At 35.2% G+C, this 15,063-nt stretch overlaps 1 protein-coding gene across 1 annotated transcript; it reads left to right on the top strand.

The window, feature by feature from the left end:
- Positions 1–104: 104 nt before the first annotated feature.
- Positions 105–14,923, top strand: LOC137399919 (CAAX prenyl protease 2-like). Its single transcript, XM_068086180.1, has 9 exons — positions 105–347; positions 1,833–1,935; positions 3,938–4,018; positions 5,135–5,195; positions 5,481–5,539; positions 10,381–10,489; positions 10,814–10,885; positions 12,074–12,136; positions 14,084–14,923. The coding sequence occupies exons 1-9, from the start codon at positions 226–228 to the stop codon at positions 14,290–14,292; spliced, it is 879 nt and encodes a 292-aa protein (XP_067942281.1). The 5' UTR covers positions 105–225; the 3' UTR covers positions 14,293–14,923.
- Positions 14,924–15,063: the final 140 nt, after the last annotated feature.

Here is a 15,063-nt window from a genome sequence, read left to right as displayed (position 1 = left end):
TGAATTTGGATAAATATTAAACGCATCCTAGAATATTTATTTTCAGTTTACGGGACGGTCTCGATATAAATAATGTGCCAATGTAGAAATTTGGGCCACGCGATGCCGCATCTAAGACAGTTTTACTCCAGAAGCCATAAGACAAACGCAAAAATCCTTGTAAAAATAGATCAAATAATTTATTTAGATACTATCAATTTATAGTGCTTATTTCGGTTCTAAACAATGTCAGAGTTGACCTCTTCAACGATAAATTTTGATCTGAATCCTCTTTTCGCCTTGTTCTCATCATTTCTATTGGCATTTAGCTATGTATCAAGTTTGTACATCAAATCAACCAAAGAAGGGTAAGTTGATGTAGCTTGAATAAATGTAAACTGTTTGTTGATCATCAATGACAAAAGTGTAATTAGAGTTATATATTTAGAATATGTATGTCTATTGATATACAGTTGTTATTAATACCCATTTGTTTAAGTATTGCGTAAAAACTGTCCAGTTAATCTCACCACTTGATTGCTTGGTGTAATTTATTCGAGGGAAATGTCTCTGGAGAACTTATAAAAATATATTTCTATTTAAAAGAGCGTATGGTGCTTAAGCTTTCTGGGTTATGTGAATGTATGTTACATTTCACTGTTTATTAATACACTCATAGGCGTGTTTGAAAAGCATCAACTGGTTTCCTTTTATATTTTACAGTATATAAAAGCTCTATTGACAGGATAGTTTGGTATGGTAAACTTTAACTAGTCAAATCTGATTCATGACTATTAACATTTGTATATGTTCCATTAGACATCTCAATCACTATATCAAGCTTTGTGCCATAGCCCGTTTTGACATTTTTAGAAACTAAGTTGTTTTCAGGTCCTCCAAGTTTTCTGATAATAAACAGTTTTCTAGCAGCATTATCTGTTATATATCTTAATTTTATTTATATAGCCTGACATCTGCATAGCGCCACGAAGTAAGTGATCTAATAAAGGCCACTTTTTGTACATGTCATTTGTAAGATTGTTACTTTGTAATTGTTACTTGTTTGCAGGTAAGTGAATTAACCCTTACCAAATTTTAGCTTTAAATTAGTTTGCTATCTTATGAACTTGTCAACTGTTATTACCGTAATAGCTGAGCAGCAATAGAAAAGTAGTAGTACGTACATATGCTATTAATTTTGATTTTTATATTATTTCATGTTGCTAATTATCACTCGTGTTTTTTTTACTGCAGCTGAAAACATTTCAAAAAGTTTACTTAGATCTGTTACAATATTTGAAATACACAAGCAAAAGGTTGTATTGTATGATGGCTGAATTAGATGAGACAATTTTCCTTTCAATTTATACTAACAACTCAATCGTCGAGAATGCCACAAATGTATTTATGGATATTGTTGACACAAAGACGCATCATAACTGATTTCTTTTTAGGAATTTCTATAACATTTGACATTAGGCATGTTTAAATTAAAAACGTTCTTATTGTTATGCTATACTCTAAATTCGTCACTTGTTAAATCTCTAGAAAGGAATTCGTGGTTAAAAAAGTAAATGCATGGGTTATAAATTTGTGTGCAACTGTTTAGTTTTTGCAGCATAAAGCAATAAGAAAGATTTTAAAAAATTACTTCAATATCTTATATTATTCAAAAGGTACGAACAAAAGGCTTGCTTGCATTGGGCTAAATGTGTAAATACATGGATTATAACTGCATGTGTAAATGCAAAAGTTAAAGTAAAACTTGCATAGATAGCGATTCATGTCTATAGCATAATAGCATACTCCTGGGAGGACTGTTTTTGGTACAGCCATGCTCTACGGTATTGTAGAAGGAATCATCCAATGACTATTAAAATCAGATTCTTGGCAGTTACTACTTCTTGCGTTCTGGCAACTCCATTTCTCTATCTACTCTCTAACTCTGATCCTAAGGTGAGCTATGCCCGTGCTTGCAATATCTGGGAGCATACAGTCATGAAATTACTTCTTAGTGTTGTTGTTGCTATCATTGTTGCTATCATATTATTACCATACAATAGTTCCTTTCTGCTTTGCGATTCACCTTTTACGGCTTCAATACTTTGCGGGAGTGAAAATTTTTCGTTAAAAATTAAAGGAAATAACAAAGATAAACAAAAATAAAAACTGAAATATATAAAATACATAAATCATTCTCACACTCTGACTCAGTGCGTTCAAATACATATAAGTATTTATGATGAATCCGTCCTATGTATTCATATTTAGAACGATCTATTGTTAGTAGTTTATATGACCTCCTAAAGGGTGAAGCACATGCAAGGTTAAATTAGAGGTTTTGCAAGACCCTAATCCTAGCATTAGCCCTGCAATGATTATCTTGTGAAACACACAGGAGGTGTTGGACCTGACCGAAATTTTTTGTTGGCGTTTATGACTGACAACTTTTATTATGTTGCTTGTAATGTAAATTGTATCTACTGTTATTATGAGCTTTTAATAATTTTATTCGCAAAACAATTTTTTATTCTGAATAGTATTACCGTATATATTACCTGCATATAAGCCAATTCTAGAATGCAAAATCTTTTTTTCAAAACTCAAGTTCTGGCTTATACACAAGTAACTCTGATTGAAAGCGAATGAAATGACATTATGCCAACTTAATTGTAACAGCTGCAACTCGAACTTTTATTAACTCAATCTTATCGACAAAAGTAGCACATAACAATAATAGGTACCACTATAATTAGCTATTTCAATACCACATAAATTTTTATGAAGACAAATATTCGGTAAACCAAATATTTAACATTGGCGCATATAAGTTGTCGTAAAATTTCACTAAATTAATTAGCATAAAATTTTACATCATTTGATGCAATAAAAAGGCCACAAATGTGTTGCTGCTTCAGTTCGGACACTTTTCGTCCTCTTCAAGTTGGTCATGTTCCGAGTCAGATGAGTTACCACTATTACTATGGCTTACAGTATTATTATTACTGTTGAAAATAAATACTCTTTCACTACTAATATTGTCCAATAGATAATCATCAAAGGTCCATTCATCTACGATTTATGAAACCTTCATAGCTGTAATGTTTCTGAGCATGGCGAAGAACAAATATGTAGCTATAAAATGCGCTTTTGAAAAGTGGAACTAAGGTCAAAGTTAGATGCAAATATGTTTTTCATTGGCTCAACACAAACAGATTATTGTTTCCTTTCGATTAAACGGAGACACGATAAACTAATGATACAACTAATTTGTACTGTGCCTGCAAAAGTCGCTGCATTTCCGCAACCTTTTGCTCCGATAAATTCAGGACGTGTGATAATTCGTTGAGTCGGCTTGTATGCAAGATAGGCTTATATGCGGAACTGCGGAAGTATACGGTATATTATTTTCGTCAGACTGAGTTTTGGTTATGAGTCCATCTGATCTCTTTTGATGACTTTCGGGTTGTTTTAAACCATGTTATATGATGGTCAATTAGCCAATCATGACAAGTATATCAAGCGCTCCTTAAACATGCGAATGCCCTGGCGTTTATTGCTAATGTCCTCTGCAGTGTCAATTCTCGCAATTTTTTTACATATTCAATCAGTTTTCTCCAAAGGTCTTCAACCTTGAAACATTTCATTGAAGCTTCGCTGTTTTCTCATTCTGATCATTGTTAACTATAAACCCATGTTAACCCAGTCAAGTTAGAATCACAAAACATAGACTGAGCGTAATAATAGGAAAATCAGTGTCAGTCAGGGACCCTGTGCTTTCTGAGTGACAGACTGTTGTAGCCTCTATGAAATGGCGGTGTTTGCATACTATCGTGAGAGAAAGATAATGGACTCATGGAGTATCCTGCAGGGTTTAGTCTCCATGGCTCCACTGGTATTCTATATGGAATGTGTCGGAATTGTACTATCTTTGATAGTCGCTATTTATCTGTTGTAGGGTCACACGCTCTGGGAGTGGCTTGGCCTCAGATCAAGGGGATTAGTGCTAGGTGGAACGTTACCTTTGCTTCTCACAATGGTAAGGACAGTTCCTTTGTCACACCATTTTGACATGTCTTTGTTGGAGAGAGATGCAGCTGATTTACTTTCATGAAGCTAGATTTGTATTCTCATGCTGTTTCCATGCATTGTCACCACTTCTTTGGCAGGGTTATGGCAGCTGATAATAATTTTTAATGCAGCCTCGTGTTGGTTTTTTATTATGTTGCTGTATTATTGCTGACTGGGTTAAGCAGCACATTTTAAGAATTTTGACAAACTTTTTTGTTTACATGGGTAGCTATGCTAAGCAATTCTTCACACTGCTGACTGCAGACTGTCTGTGAAAGCACTTGCTTCTGATGGCATCAGGGCTAGATACATGTTAGTGTCTACGCCATCAGCCAGTTCTTTATAGACGCCTTTGGGTTGTCTATGTACAAAGGGTTCATACTTGGGTACTCATGAGGTATTTAGATTTTGCTCGCTTATTCCTCACGATTTTTGGAGAAATACGGTCGTTTTGGCCTAGATTAAGCTATACAATAACTGAGTTGGTTCCTTGACTGTGGATCAGCGCATGTGTGGCATTGCATTAACAAAAGTTTTGGCACATTTTTAAGGACCTCTTAATGTTTTTTGTGTATTTTAATGTAACCATGCTTAATAATGCATGGTTACATACATGGTTGCATACAATGCATAATTGTATTGTTTACAACTTGAGACAGGACCAGCAGCGTAAGATGAGCTTGTCTCTTAGTTGTATGGTAGAGCGTGGGCTACTCAGGCAATTCACAGCTGAGAATGTCATATTCATGGATCATTTTTATTGAGACTTCCCTATAGATAATTTTACACTTTGTCACCATCATTTCTTTTCCATACACTGTATTTTTACATGTTTATTGTGTTTTTAAATAATATTATTTTTGTACCAGATTTTTTATTTGAATCTCATCCTGTGTGAAGTTAGACATAAGCAGACTCGCTCTACCATTTTATTTTGTTATTAAATTAGAATGGTTGTTTCACTCATTTGTGATTTATCACGCTCTCACATCTCTAATTTGCCATATGTGGTTTTTACTGTGCCCTTCATTATTCTACTCAAACTAATACCTGTTTCGCGACTACCAAATTATTGGCTTTTTAGATATTATTCTGTGGACCATTGGTGCAGCGGTACGACGCTGGAGTGTTTGAGATATACAGAGGTATGTTCTTCTTTTGTCTTCCTTGCTTAACGTGTTTGATTTGTTGGCTCGGTCATTTTCTACTAACGACTGTCCAACAGGCCTAAGGCTGATTCACACTATATCGCCGTAGTCCATCTTTTCCTTTCGGCATTCATCGTCGATTATGTAAACCATAAATCGATGGCATTGACGAAGCGACGTGGGCACGTCGGGAAAGTTTGCAGCTGTCAAACTTTCCTGATATTTGTATTAAGTATTAAGTATTTGTATTAAGTATTGTCATGAGTAATTTATTATTTTCAGATATGAACTATTGGAAAACGAGCTTATCCAATATATATTGGATAAGGAATCATATTATGGTAAGTCACAACATGTTTGTTATTAAAGATGTGGTTGCGTCAAATTTGAGTTGATTTTTAAAAAAAGTATTTTTCTTTGTCTATCAGTTGATATGTTGTTTGTTGTGTTAGGCGATCTCATTTTCAAAATATTTGAAGATTAAAATAAAAAAAAATTGATCGCGGTAAAAACGCTCAGGCCAAAAAACATGCCCAGACTTGCCTAAAATGATGTAATGCGTGATACAACCTGTCTCCATATCTCGTATTCACATCGGCTATTGCGATAAAAGTTTAGTATTACACGGCTCTATTGGCATATATTTTATTTTGTATTTGCTCGTGTTGGCTAGAATAAAATTTTAAATCCAGCTACAGATACATTATTACCAATGTATCAACGCCTCCAACAAGGAAAATTAAAAACTTGTCATATTAGCTTCTTCTAAATGCTGTGTAAACATCTTAGTACGGACTACCAATTCTTCCAGTCTACGGTAATTCTGTCAAGCAAACTATGTAGAATAAGGTGTTTGTATCGGCACAGTTCCGTCGCTACCCAAACTAATGATATACAGCCTCCCAAAAGCCCCACCCACATTATGCCTGTTGCCTATCCTGGGAGGTGGGGCTGTATATCATTGCCCACACCGAAAACTAGTTTCTTACTAACGTAAGTAAAATAAGCAAGCTGCGTCTTTGAAAAGAATATGTGGCGAAACCAACTACATCCCTAAAATCTATGTACATTGTGTAGTCAATTGTCAACGTTATCGAGTCATTATTGGTATCAATTTGTAGAAAAAAATTCACTGGTCACATTTGATTAGTTGATTCAAGTACTAAACAAATGGTCGAGCTATGCAAAAGTGCCTGTCCATGCACCTCTGATTGCACTTCATAAATCCATCTATCAGAAAAGATTTCAGCACAGGTGTCAACGGGGCTATGATATATTCAATGTTCTGCAAATCATGTTTTGCATTATTTTCAACAATATTTTATTATATAATTTTTACAAGCAAAAAAATTTTCATCTCGGCATAAAGCTTTTATTCAAAATCTCCATCAAGTCGTGGCCACTCACATAGTTTCAGCTGATACAATAAGACAAATTCATCTACTGCAGCAAACTCAAACAAAACATCAAGGTTTATGGAGCACACATTCAAGTCTCTCTTTCCCATTTATGACAGTTTCCACACTGACAAAGCTGCTTCAGCTGGTGGGACCACATAAACATTCTGTAATCAATAAAACAAAGGCAATTAATATATGTCATTCATAGGTATGTCATTCTAACGCTTATCTACTGAAAGCTTTCAAATTGGGAGTTAGATAGATTGCGAGTGTAATTGAAATGTAAATGAATAAATGTTTAATCAACAAAAGCATAAGTACACCAAGCCAACGATTCGAAGCTTTGGTTCTGGAAGTTAAAGATGTGCATTGATCAATCGATTTTCTACAAGTGAGAAGTGAACATCTAAAGTCAAATCATAAATCTAATTTACTAGATAAAACTGCCTATGAAACTTTGAAGCAAATTTAGCTAGGTGAAATGATAAAAAATTGTAAAACGGTGATTGGTGATAGCAAAAAGTTATAATTTTATTAATTAGTACATGTATTAATGAGTACTAAAATTATTACCTTTAGTATATTCATCAATCTAAGCCATTGTATTGCTAGATGCTATGGATTAAAAAGAAGCCATCAAGAACTCACCGTGTATATGTATCTCGCACCCGCAGGAAATTACATTATAACCTCAAACAGGGAAATATAATCTGAATGTAAACTCAACAGTATATCGATAGGAGACCCAAAGTAAAAGATAAATTTACCTCCATTTTCCTATCTTCCTCTGTAGCACTTTAACCACCTGATGCCCAGAAAACTCGGAGTCACCTTTGCAGTAACTTTACAGTAATTTTTACAATTTTATTGTTCGTCAATAAAACGTGTCGGTCGAGTAATTCATTAAAGTAACGATGTTTATTAATTCCGTAAATATCGATGTCCATGCGATTTAATATTAGAGTAAAATCCCCAAATTTGAGATCACAGACAACGCGTTTTACGAGTGATAACATTTATTACGACCTATATAAAAATTTCGCGCTGATGATTGGCTAATGAAGCGACTTTATATTTATCGCTCGTCGACTCTTTTCAGATATATCACTAGTTATGTCACGAATGAAGCACCCGCTGGAATGTGAGCTTTTTAAAAGATGGTCTCATTCAAACGCATACCGTACAGGATGAAAATATTCGTTGGTAATAAAAATTCGCAATTTCGCGAACGGGCAACTCCGCGAATTATAAAATTCCGTGAATAATTAGTTCTATTTTTAATCACAAGGGAGAATAACTACTGCATCAAATTAGAAACAAGCCGCTAGGCTGGTTTTCAATAAATTACTAAACGTAGTTGAGTTTCAAAACATTTTTAAAATCATTGCCTGGGCTTTGAGCTAACACCATTGCCAATGCATCACATTTCTTTAAAAAATTATTCAAGGTTGTCACAAGATATGCAGAATGGCGTCATCGCAAAAATAGCCACTAGGCAGAAGTACTAAACGTAGCCGAGTTCCAAAATTTATTTAAAATCATCGCCGGGCTTCGAGCTTTATTGCCATTGCATCAAACTTTACAAAATTATTCAAGGTTTTCACAAGTTATTCGGCGTGGCTTCGTCATCGCAAAAAATCTCTCCTAGTCTTTTTACATTGAAATCAACTCCATCAATCTCTAATACCGAAGTTGAGGACGATCATGATTCTTATCTGGACATTATGGTATGTATTTGCTTTGCAGATACGTTTTTCCATAATTAACTGCATTAGTTAATTCTTTCGTATAAAAACTGCTCGCTTTCATTAAATACTTCAGCTATTGTTTTTGTACTTCCTTAACACTTATTAATATTTTTCTTTTTTGTGTTTACTGCAGATTGACAATGAAACAACCTACTCCGATTACGAAAACTAAAGACAAGTAGTAATATTCACCGTGGCAGAAATATTGGCAGAGAAGCAACCAGTCAACCTAGACCCCTTCATCGACAACAACTCCTTGATATCGCTGCAGCAAACATGATTAAATTATATATTTTATTTCATGTATAGATATATTATAATTTATAACAAACTTGAGTGTACAAATAAAATGTTTCAAATAACATTTTACAAACGATGAATGGAGTAAATATAAACAGTTTAGTCCATATGGCGGTTGTCTAGAGCAATAAAATTAAACTGATACTCTTGATAAGTGAATACTAGCGTGTAATGGTGCTCTCTGACTAGTTATTTTGGTAATAGCAGCTCTATATCGCGGTCACTGTCTTGGGCAGATGTTAAAGGCAATTCTCTCACTACTACGTGGCTGGTAAGTCAGTTATCAGAAATCTCTTCGTGGCTTACTATTGCAACGTTCTGCTGGTTGGCCAAAAGTTTGTGATGGTAAAGGCATTCTTGTTCCTTTTTTAAAACAGATATATTCTCCTCGTTAGCAGCTGCGGTCACTTCAATTTCAAGACATCCCTGAATGATTGTTTATCTTCTAGGAATAACATCCACCACCCTTGCAGTCATTGTACCTCCGGATATGATGAAAAAGCTGCTTACTATACTTATTTCACGGGGTAGATGACCAACCGTTGCGCAGTCTGCGTTTATTAGCTTTACTGCCAATGGTTCGTGTAGATTATTGGGCTCTTTCTCACACTAAAACGAATAACAAAGCGGTAGGGATGGAAAAAATAAATATTGCGTTTTACTGAAGTAAAACTCAATTATTAATTTAGTAAATGGTTTAAAAAAAAACTCATTACTTACCACAAGTTGTTGGCTTATCAAAGGCCTCCAAAACGATGAATATTCGTGAAAACCACTGGGCGCGGCAAAAATTGTGTACCGTAGCTTAGCAAGATCGCCTCGCAGTTATAAGCTAAATATAAACCGGAACACGCGGTGTGCGCATGCGTGAGAATAACTCTATTACTAGCCGCAATAGAATTAACTTTTCCTAGAGAGTGGCAGTTTTTAGCCGCGAATAAATTCATCCGCGAATATGCATGAAAAGACAATTTTCGCGAAATATAACTCCGCGAATGAATTCATCCTGTACGGTATATCTCTTGACAGGATTGGTCTACAAAGACAAAAATGACATCAAATTGTAGGTGATGTTTCAGCCTTTTATTGGTCTTAATTTCATCAAATCGACCTTTTTGACGCAACCATATCTTTAAGGGTGATCATCTGTCAATCTAGTTAGGCCAAAACCTAGCATGGTAAGGCAAGAGGAACCAGTTCAGCTTCCAGCATATATTGAAAAAATTAAATTATGAAAATTGTGTTACTGATCTGCATAAGTTTTTTTGTAGCCATAGGCAATATATTTTATTATTTTCTGATTGAGCCATGTTGTTTCAGCCACTATCTCTGTCTTTTCTTCTTTGTATTTTCAATCAAAATGTACATGGGGATGCTTGAGGTAAAGAATGTTGCTACTACACACATTTTAGCTAGCCTGTCATTCTCTATTTGCCTATGTTCATTATTGACAAATGCAGAAATAACTTTTGAGGTATTTACAAACTGATGCGTAGAAGTGCTGCAAAAACAACTTGAGTGAGTTTTTTAAATATCTTCCCACTCGTTATGATATTAGTGAGTGTCTAATTATAGTTACAATTTAGTGAACAGTTGGTACAAGCTGAATTTATATATACCGTATATCTTTTGACAAAATACCCTTTGACACCTTTTCAAGAGAAGCAGTGTAAAGAGGTGAACATTGACCTGTGAATTTAACTGTAGGGCTTTTGTACTGCGTTTATCCAACAGGGCCCGGTTAGCGAGGAGTTTCTATTTCGAGCTTGCCTCATGCCTTTGATGGTACCAACTTTCGGCTGGAAGGCTGCTGTCTGCTTCTGTCCAATATTCTTTGGACTTGGTAAGAGTTATTTCTGTTCGCTCTTTGGATATTGCTGTTGGTCTCTGACTAGCTCATGCATCTTTCTATGGGAATCTCTAGCTCTTGCATTACATTGAAGTCTATCATAACAATTGGCTTTTGGAGATACAACTCATATGGTTAGCGATTACACTTCATTGTAACTTTCATAAATGTGTAGACAACTTCTGTTTGGTTTTCAATCGATTAATTGGCAACTGGGTGTCTTAGAAGGTTTGTATTAAGTTTCTGTACCTTTTTATAAACTAGCAGATGTAAGGACCATTATTGTGTTCTTACTGTTTTGCTATATTACCTTTGCAGCACATTTTCATCATATGTTACAAAAGATTCAGTTTGAAGGGCTGGAATTCAAGACAGCATTCTTTCAATCAGGTATCACTGTATCGCTCATTTGTTTCCTTGCAAATGCATTACATGGTTATGAAGTGCAGTCTTACCTCGACATACGAGCTTAACGCGGTCTGGAACTGGGCTCATATGTCAATGCGCTTGTATGTCAATGCAATATTTCCTATATAAAGTAACTAAATACAACTTAATCTGTTCCCATACTAAAAACCATCTAAAAATACAATGAAAATATGTGTTTTTAATTGTTTTCATTCAGTACCTACACTTACAAACTTGCGAAACAGTTTCCTATTTAGTGGTTATAATCAGCAATAAAATGTAACGTTACTACTACGATGTACCGTACTGTATGGAATTCTCCCATTTGAGGCAGACATAGTGGCTAATGGCGAGAGAGACTTGACAGCAACGCGTTCGGTCTACGAGAACTTTTGTGACTCTACGTAACATAAACTTAGAGTTTAACTTAAATGAAATTAGCATATTAAATACTCACACCTAAGCTAAGTTTTAATCTTTTACTAAAATTAATGTAACTTCAACTTTATCATCGTCTAAATTTTTTACCATCTTTTTCTTGCTTGGCGCTTTTTTGCCTCGTTTTCACTGTAACTTCTAGCTGACCTTGTTAAAACTTTTTTCAAACTGATGCGATGAGAAAGACCAATTGATGCTGTTCTCAAAGTCGGCCTCTCGCATGCTTGGCCATTTACTGGCCATCGTAAACTGGCTTGTATGTTCATATCTCAAAGGTTTCTCGTATCTCAAGGCAGTACCTTGCTCGAAATTCTGCTTGTATCTGGATTTTATCGTATGTCAAAGCATGACTGTAATTGTCAATACATATACCTTTACTCTTATGCTATTTGTTAGTTGTCTCCTCTTTCCTTTATATCTTCATGGTGCTCTGGTAGATTTTGAAAGGTGATACATGTAGAGAGAGATGAGTATAGGTACAGAATGACAGCACATGACTTGAAGTGAGATCTACCTTTTCAGTAGCTGTCTGTTTGATGGTCATTCAACCTTCAAGTTTAATATGTTGTTTTAGTATTTGATTTTAGTTAATTTTAGGCTCCAAAACTTAAATTTTTGTAATATTTGTGCATTAATAATATTTTTCTCGCTAAAGTTGCTGTTTTTTCTATCTGACTAAACTTCTGCAGACCATATTATAATTATATTATAATTACTCTTGTTCTTTTTTAGCTTTTCAATTCTGCTATACTACAACATTTGGAGCCTACTGCGCCTATATCTTTGTGAGGACAGGTAAGAGAGACAACTCTAATCATACTATAATATCCGTCTGTGTAACAACCTCACTACGGTAAAATTCAGTGTCACCATTTCTATTTCATAATAAGAGAAACTAGCAGAGATTCCTCTATTGTGCAAATATTTATATGCTTACTTACGGTCACCTCCTCGAAGGAGCACTCCCTTCTGTGTGTAGAGTAACAGTTCACAAGAAGTCATTTATAACCTTTGATTGAAATTGCATAAAACTCACTCAAAAGTTTCAAGGCAGCTCTCTCCCTCTCTCTCACTCTCCCAATTGCATTGATAAAAAGAACTTGCTAAGTTTTTTATATGTATAATGAACATCACACCAATCAACTGCTCGCTGACTGTCTTCCTCCTTCAAAACATAGTCAATCATAATCAAATAGGTTCAATTTGACCAGATTCAACTTTACTGTAAATTTTTACTTTATTTGTAATTAGCTTGGTCTTTTTTCATACATTCATACTACATATTTAGTAAACATTTTAGTTGACAAAAAACTATTGCAAGTCTCAAAACTATCAGTTTTCCTTCGATGATGAGTATTTATTTTTTTGCATTATGAAAAGAGGACTAGAAGTTATTACTAGAACAGACTATGGAGTGTCACGTAGTTGTTGCAATCATCATGGCAAAACTGAGTCTTACAGGCAGTAAAATGTGAACTTTGGAAGCTTAGGCTAATCTAATAGAATTTCTGCTTGAGATGGTATAGCATAGCTCTTCGAATGCCGAAGGTCATTGCCTTTGACCAATGTCTGCTATTCAAATGCTGTTTAAATTACTTTTGTGTGTACGAATACTTAACGACCTAATTATCGGTACTTGCAGTATCAGCAGCATAAATTTTTGCTTTTTCAAACAAAAAATGTCTGGGTTTATCTTAAACTCCCCTAAAAATAGTTAACACTAGAAAGACATGTTCAAACCTGTCAAAGATCCTACCAAATCCAAATTCCAGTGGTTCCACAGCAGGATTGGATCATCTGCACATGTGTACTTATAGTCAGCACCTAGTGCAGTGGCAGTCCTCCGGGGGATTGTTAGGTGTAATAGGTATGTGCACAATTGTTCATGGTTGTGGTACGGTTGTTGAGTGGCACAGATAGTAGCGTGCTTGCCTCAAAATATTCAAGTTCGGTTCGCATACTGCGAGATTATTTTTTCCTAACGCTCCAAGCGGGATCTCAGATAAACACGGCTCTTATTATAGTAAAGACTAGCTGAATGCCTGGCAATGCACAACTAGTAAAAAACAGCTTATAAACAGCCGCAGGTAATGTAGTTGCCATGGGCTAAGTTCTATCATGTGCTCTCAGATTAGCAAATATGAGTAAATTAAGCTAGTACATTTCTAAACTTACTACAAGAGCTGCGAAGCCAGCTCTAGTATGTGCATTTTAACCAATATAATGACTATGAGCATGATGTATCACAGCTCTAGTATGCGTATGTTAACCAATATAATGACTATGAGCACGATTAATTCATTGTATCGCAAGTAGCCAGTGTGGCTTTATAGGTTAGCTTGCCTGGCTCCAGAACTAGAGGTGCCGAGTTCAAACCCAGTACAAAGCACATTTTTCGTTGCTAAAACGTTATCGCTAAAAACTGAATACTCAACAGACAGAAAAATGGCAAACACTGATATTCATTTATACTAATGATTAGATGCTTCAAGTCGGTTTAGAGCTACAAGCCTCTGGGACTAAAAGTATTAAAGTTCATAACTAAAGGAGTGAGATGAAGTGAATCATGTCATGCTAGCTATCTTGTGAACAAAATTACAACAAACATGTTGACATTAGAGTAGGTGAATAATTATTTATATACCATCAATAGGATATGATGCAATATTAGACAGTCATTAGCTAGTGTAACCGATAGTTGCATTATTGATTAATGTTTCAACAGTAACATGTCTTTTGCAGGTCATTTGCTTGGGCCAATTCTCTGCCACTCTTTCTGCAATCATATGGGCCTTCCTGACATCAATGAGGTGCTCAATGAAGATGACTTTGACAAAAAAGCAAGAGCTATTTGTTTTTATTTGCTGGGGCCTGTGCTCTTCTTCATGCTCCTAAAACCTCTTACAACACCAGTGCTTTTTAGTAATGACGTTTACTACCAATATCTTTAGCTTCGTAATCCGCTTACAGTCGACAGCATATTTAGAAAGTCAGCCACTCTGTGGTTGTGTGCGCCTCTATAGTATTGCAGCAGTTTCATAAAATCGGAAAAAAAATGTCCACAACAAAATCAATGCTCAAGATTCTCTTAATAACAAGTCGTCAATAACTTCAAGTGCAACAGACGCTCGTATTGGATAACTTCAACTGAAACAGATGCTCGTATTGGATAACTTCAACTAAAACAGACGTCCGTATTGGATAACTTCAAGTGCAACAGACATTTGTATTGGATAACTTTAACTGAAGCAGATATTCGTATTGGCTCATTAGGTAATATAACGGGTTTTCTCAACTTGCTTTCACCAAAGCTTTTTAACTGGTGCAGATAAAGTGTCATAAATAGTTGCAATTCACAAAAATATTCATCTGAAAGTCTAAATGATAAATAAATCTCCAAATGCGTAATCCAAAGGTTACCATATTTCACTCGAATATTGTCATTCCAAAAATATTTCTCTCCAGTTATGGCTATGGAATAGTAAAATGGTTTGTTGGGTATTGTGTTTACAAACAGATATACATGTAGAATCTCACTGTTTTATATAGCAAAGCGGTGACTAGATTCGGTGACTTGTAATAAATGCCAACTACAGTATTTATGCATTTTATGTGAGTTTTTGACGCTGCTGAATCAGGTGAATGGTTCAACACTAGCGGACTAGTTCATTGGCCTTCGTATAATTCTTCAGGTGGGTGAAATATGATTCTTCTGTTATCTC

This window comes from Watersipora subatra, chromosome 7 (genome assembly GCF_963576615.1).
Source record: "Watersipora subatra chromosome 7, tzWatSuba1.1, whole genome shotgun sequence".
Taxonomy (NCBI): domain Eukaryota; kingdom Metazoa; phylum Bryozoa; class Gymnolaemata; order Cheilostomatida; family Watersiporidae; genus Watersipora; species Watersipora subatra.
This window is presented reverse-complemented; position numbering and strand designations above follow the sequence as displayed.

Coding starts and splice junctions, on each gene's coding strand:
- LOC137399919 (XM_068086180.1), top strand. CDS start 226: ATGTCAGAGTTGACCTCTTCAACGATAAATTTTGATCTGAATCCTCTT. Junction 1,936..3,937: donor TCTCTAACTCTGATCCTAAG/GTGAGCTATGCC, acceptor TATCTGTTGTAG/GGTCACACGCTCTGGGAGTG. Junction 5,196..5,480: donor AGTGTTTGAGATATACAGAG/GTATGTTCTTCT, acceptor TATTATTTTCAG/ATATGAACTATTGGAAAACG.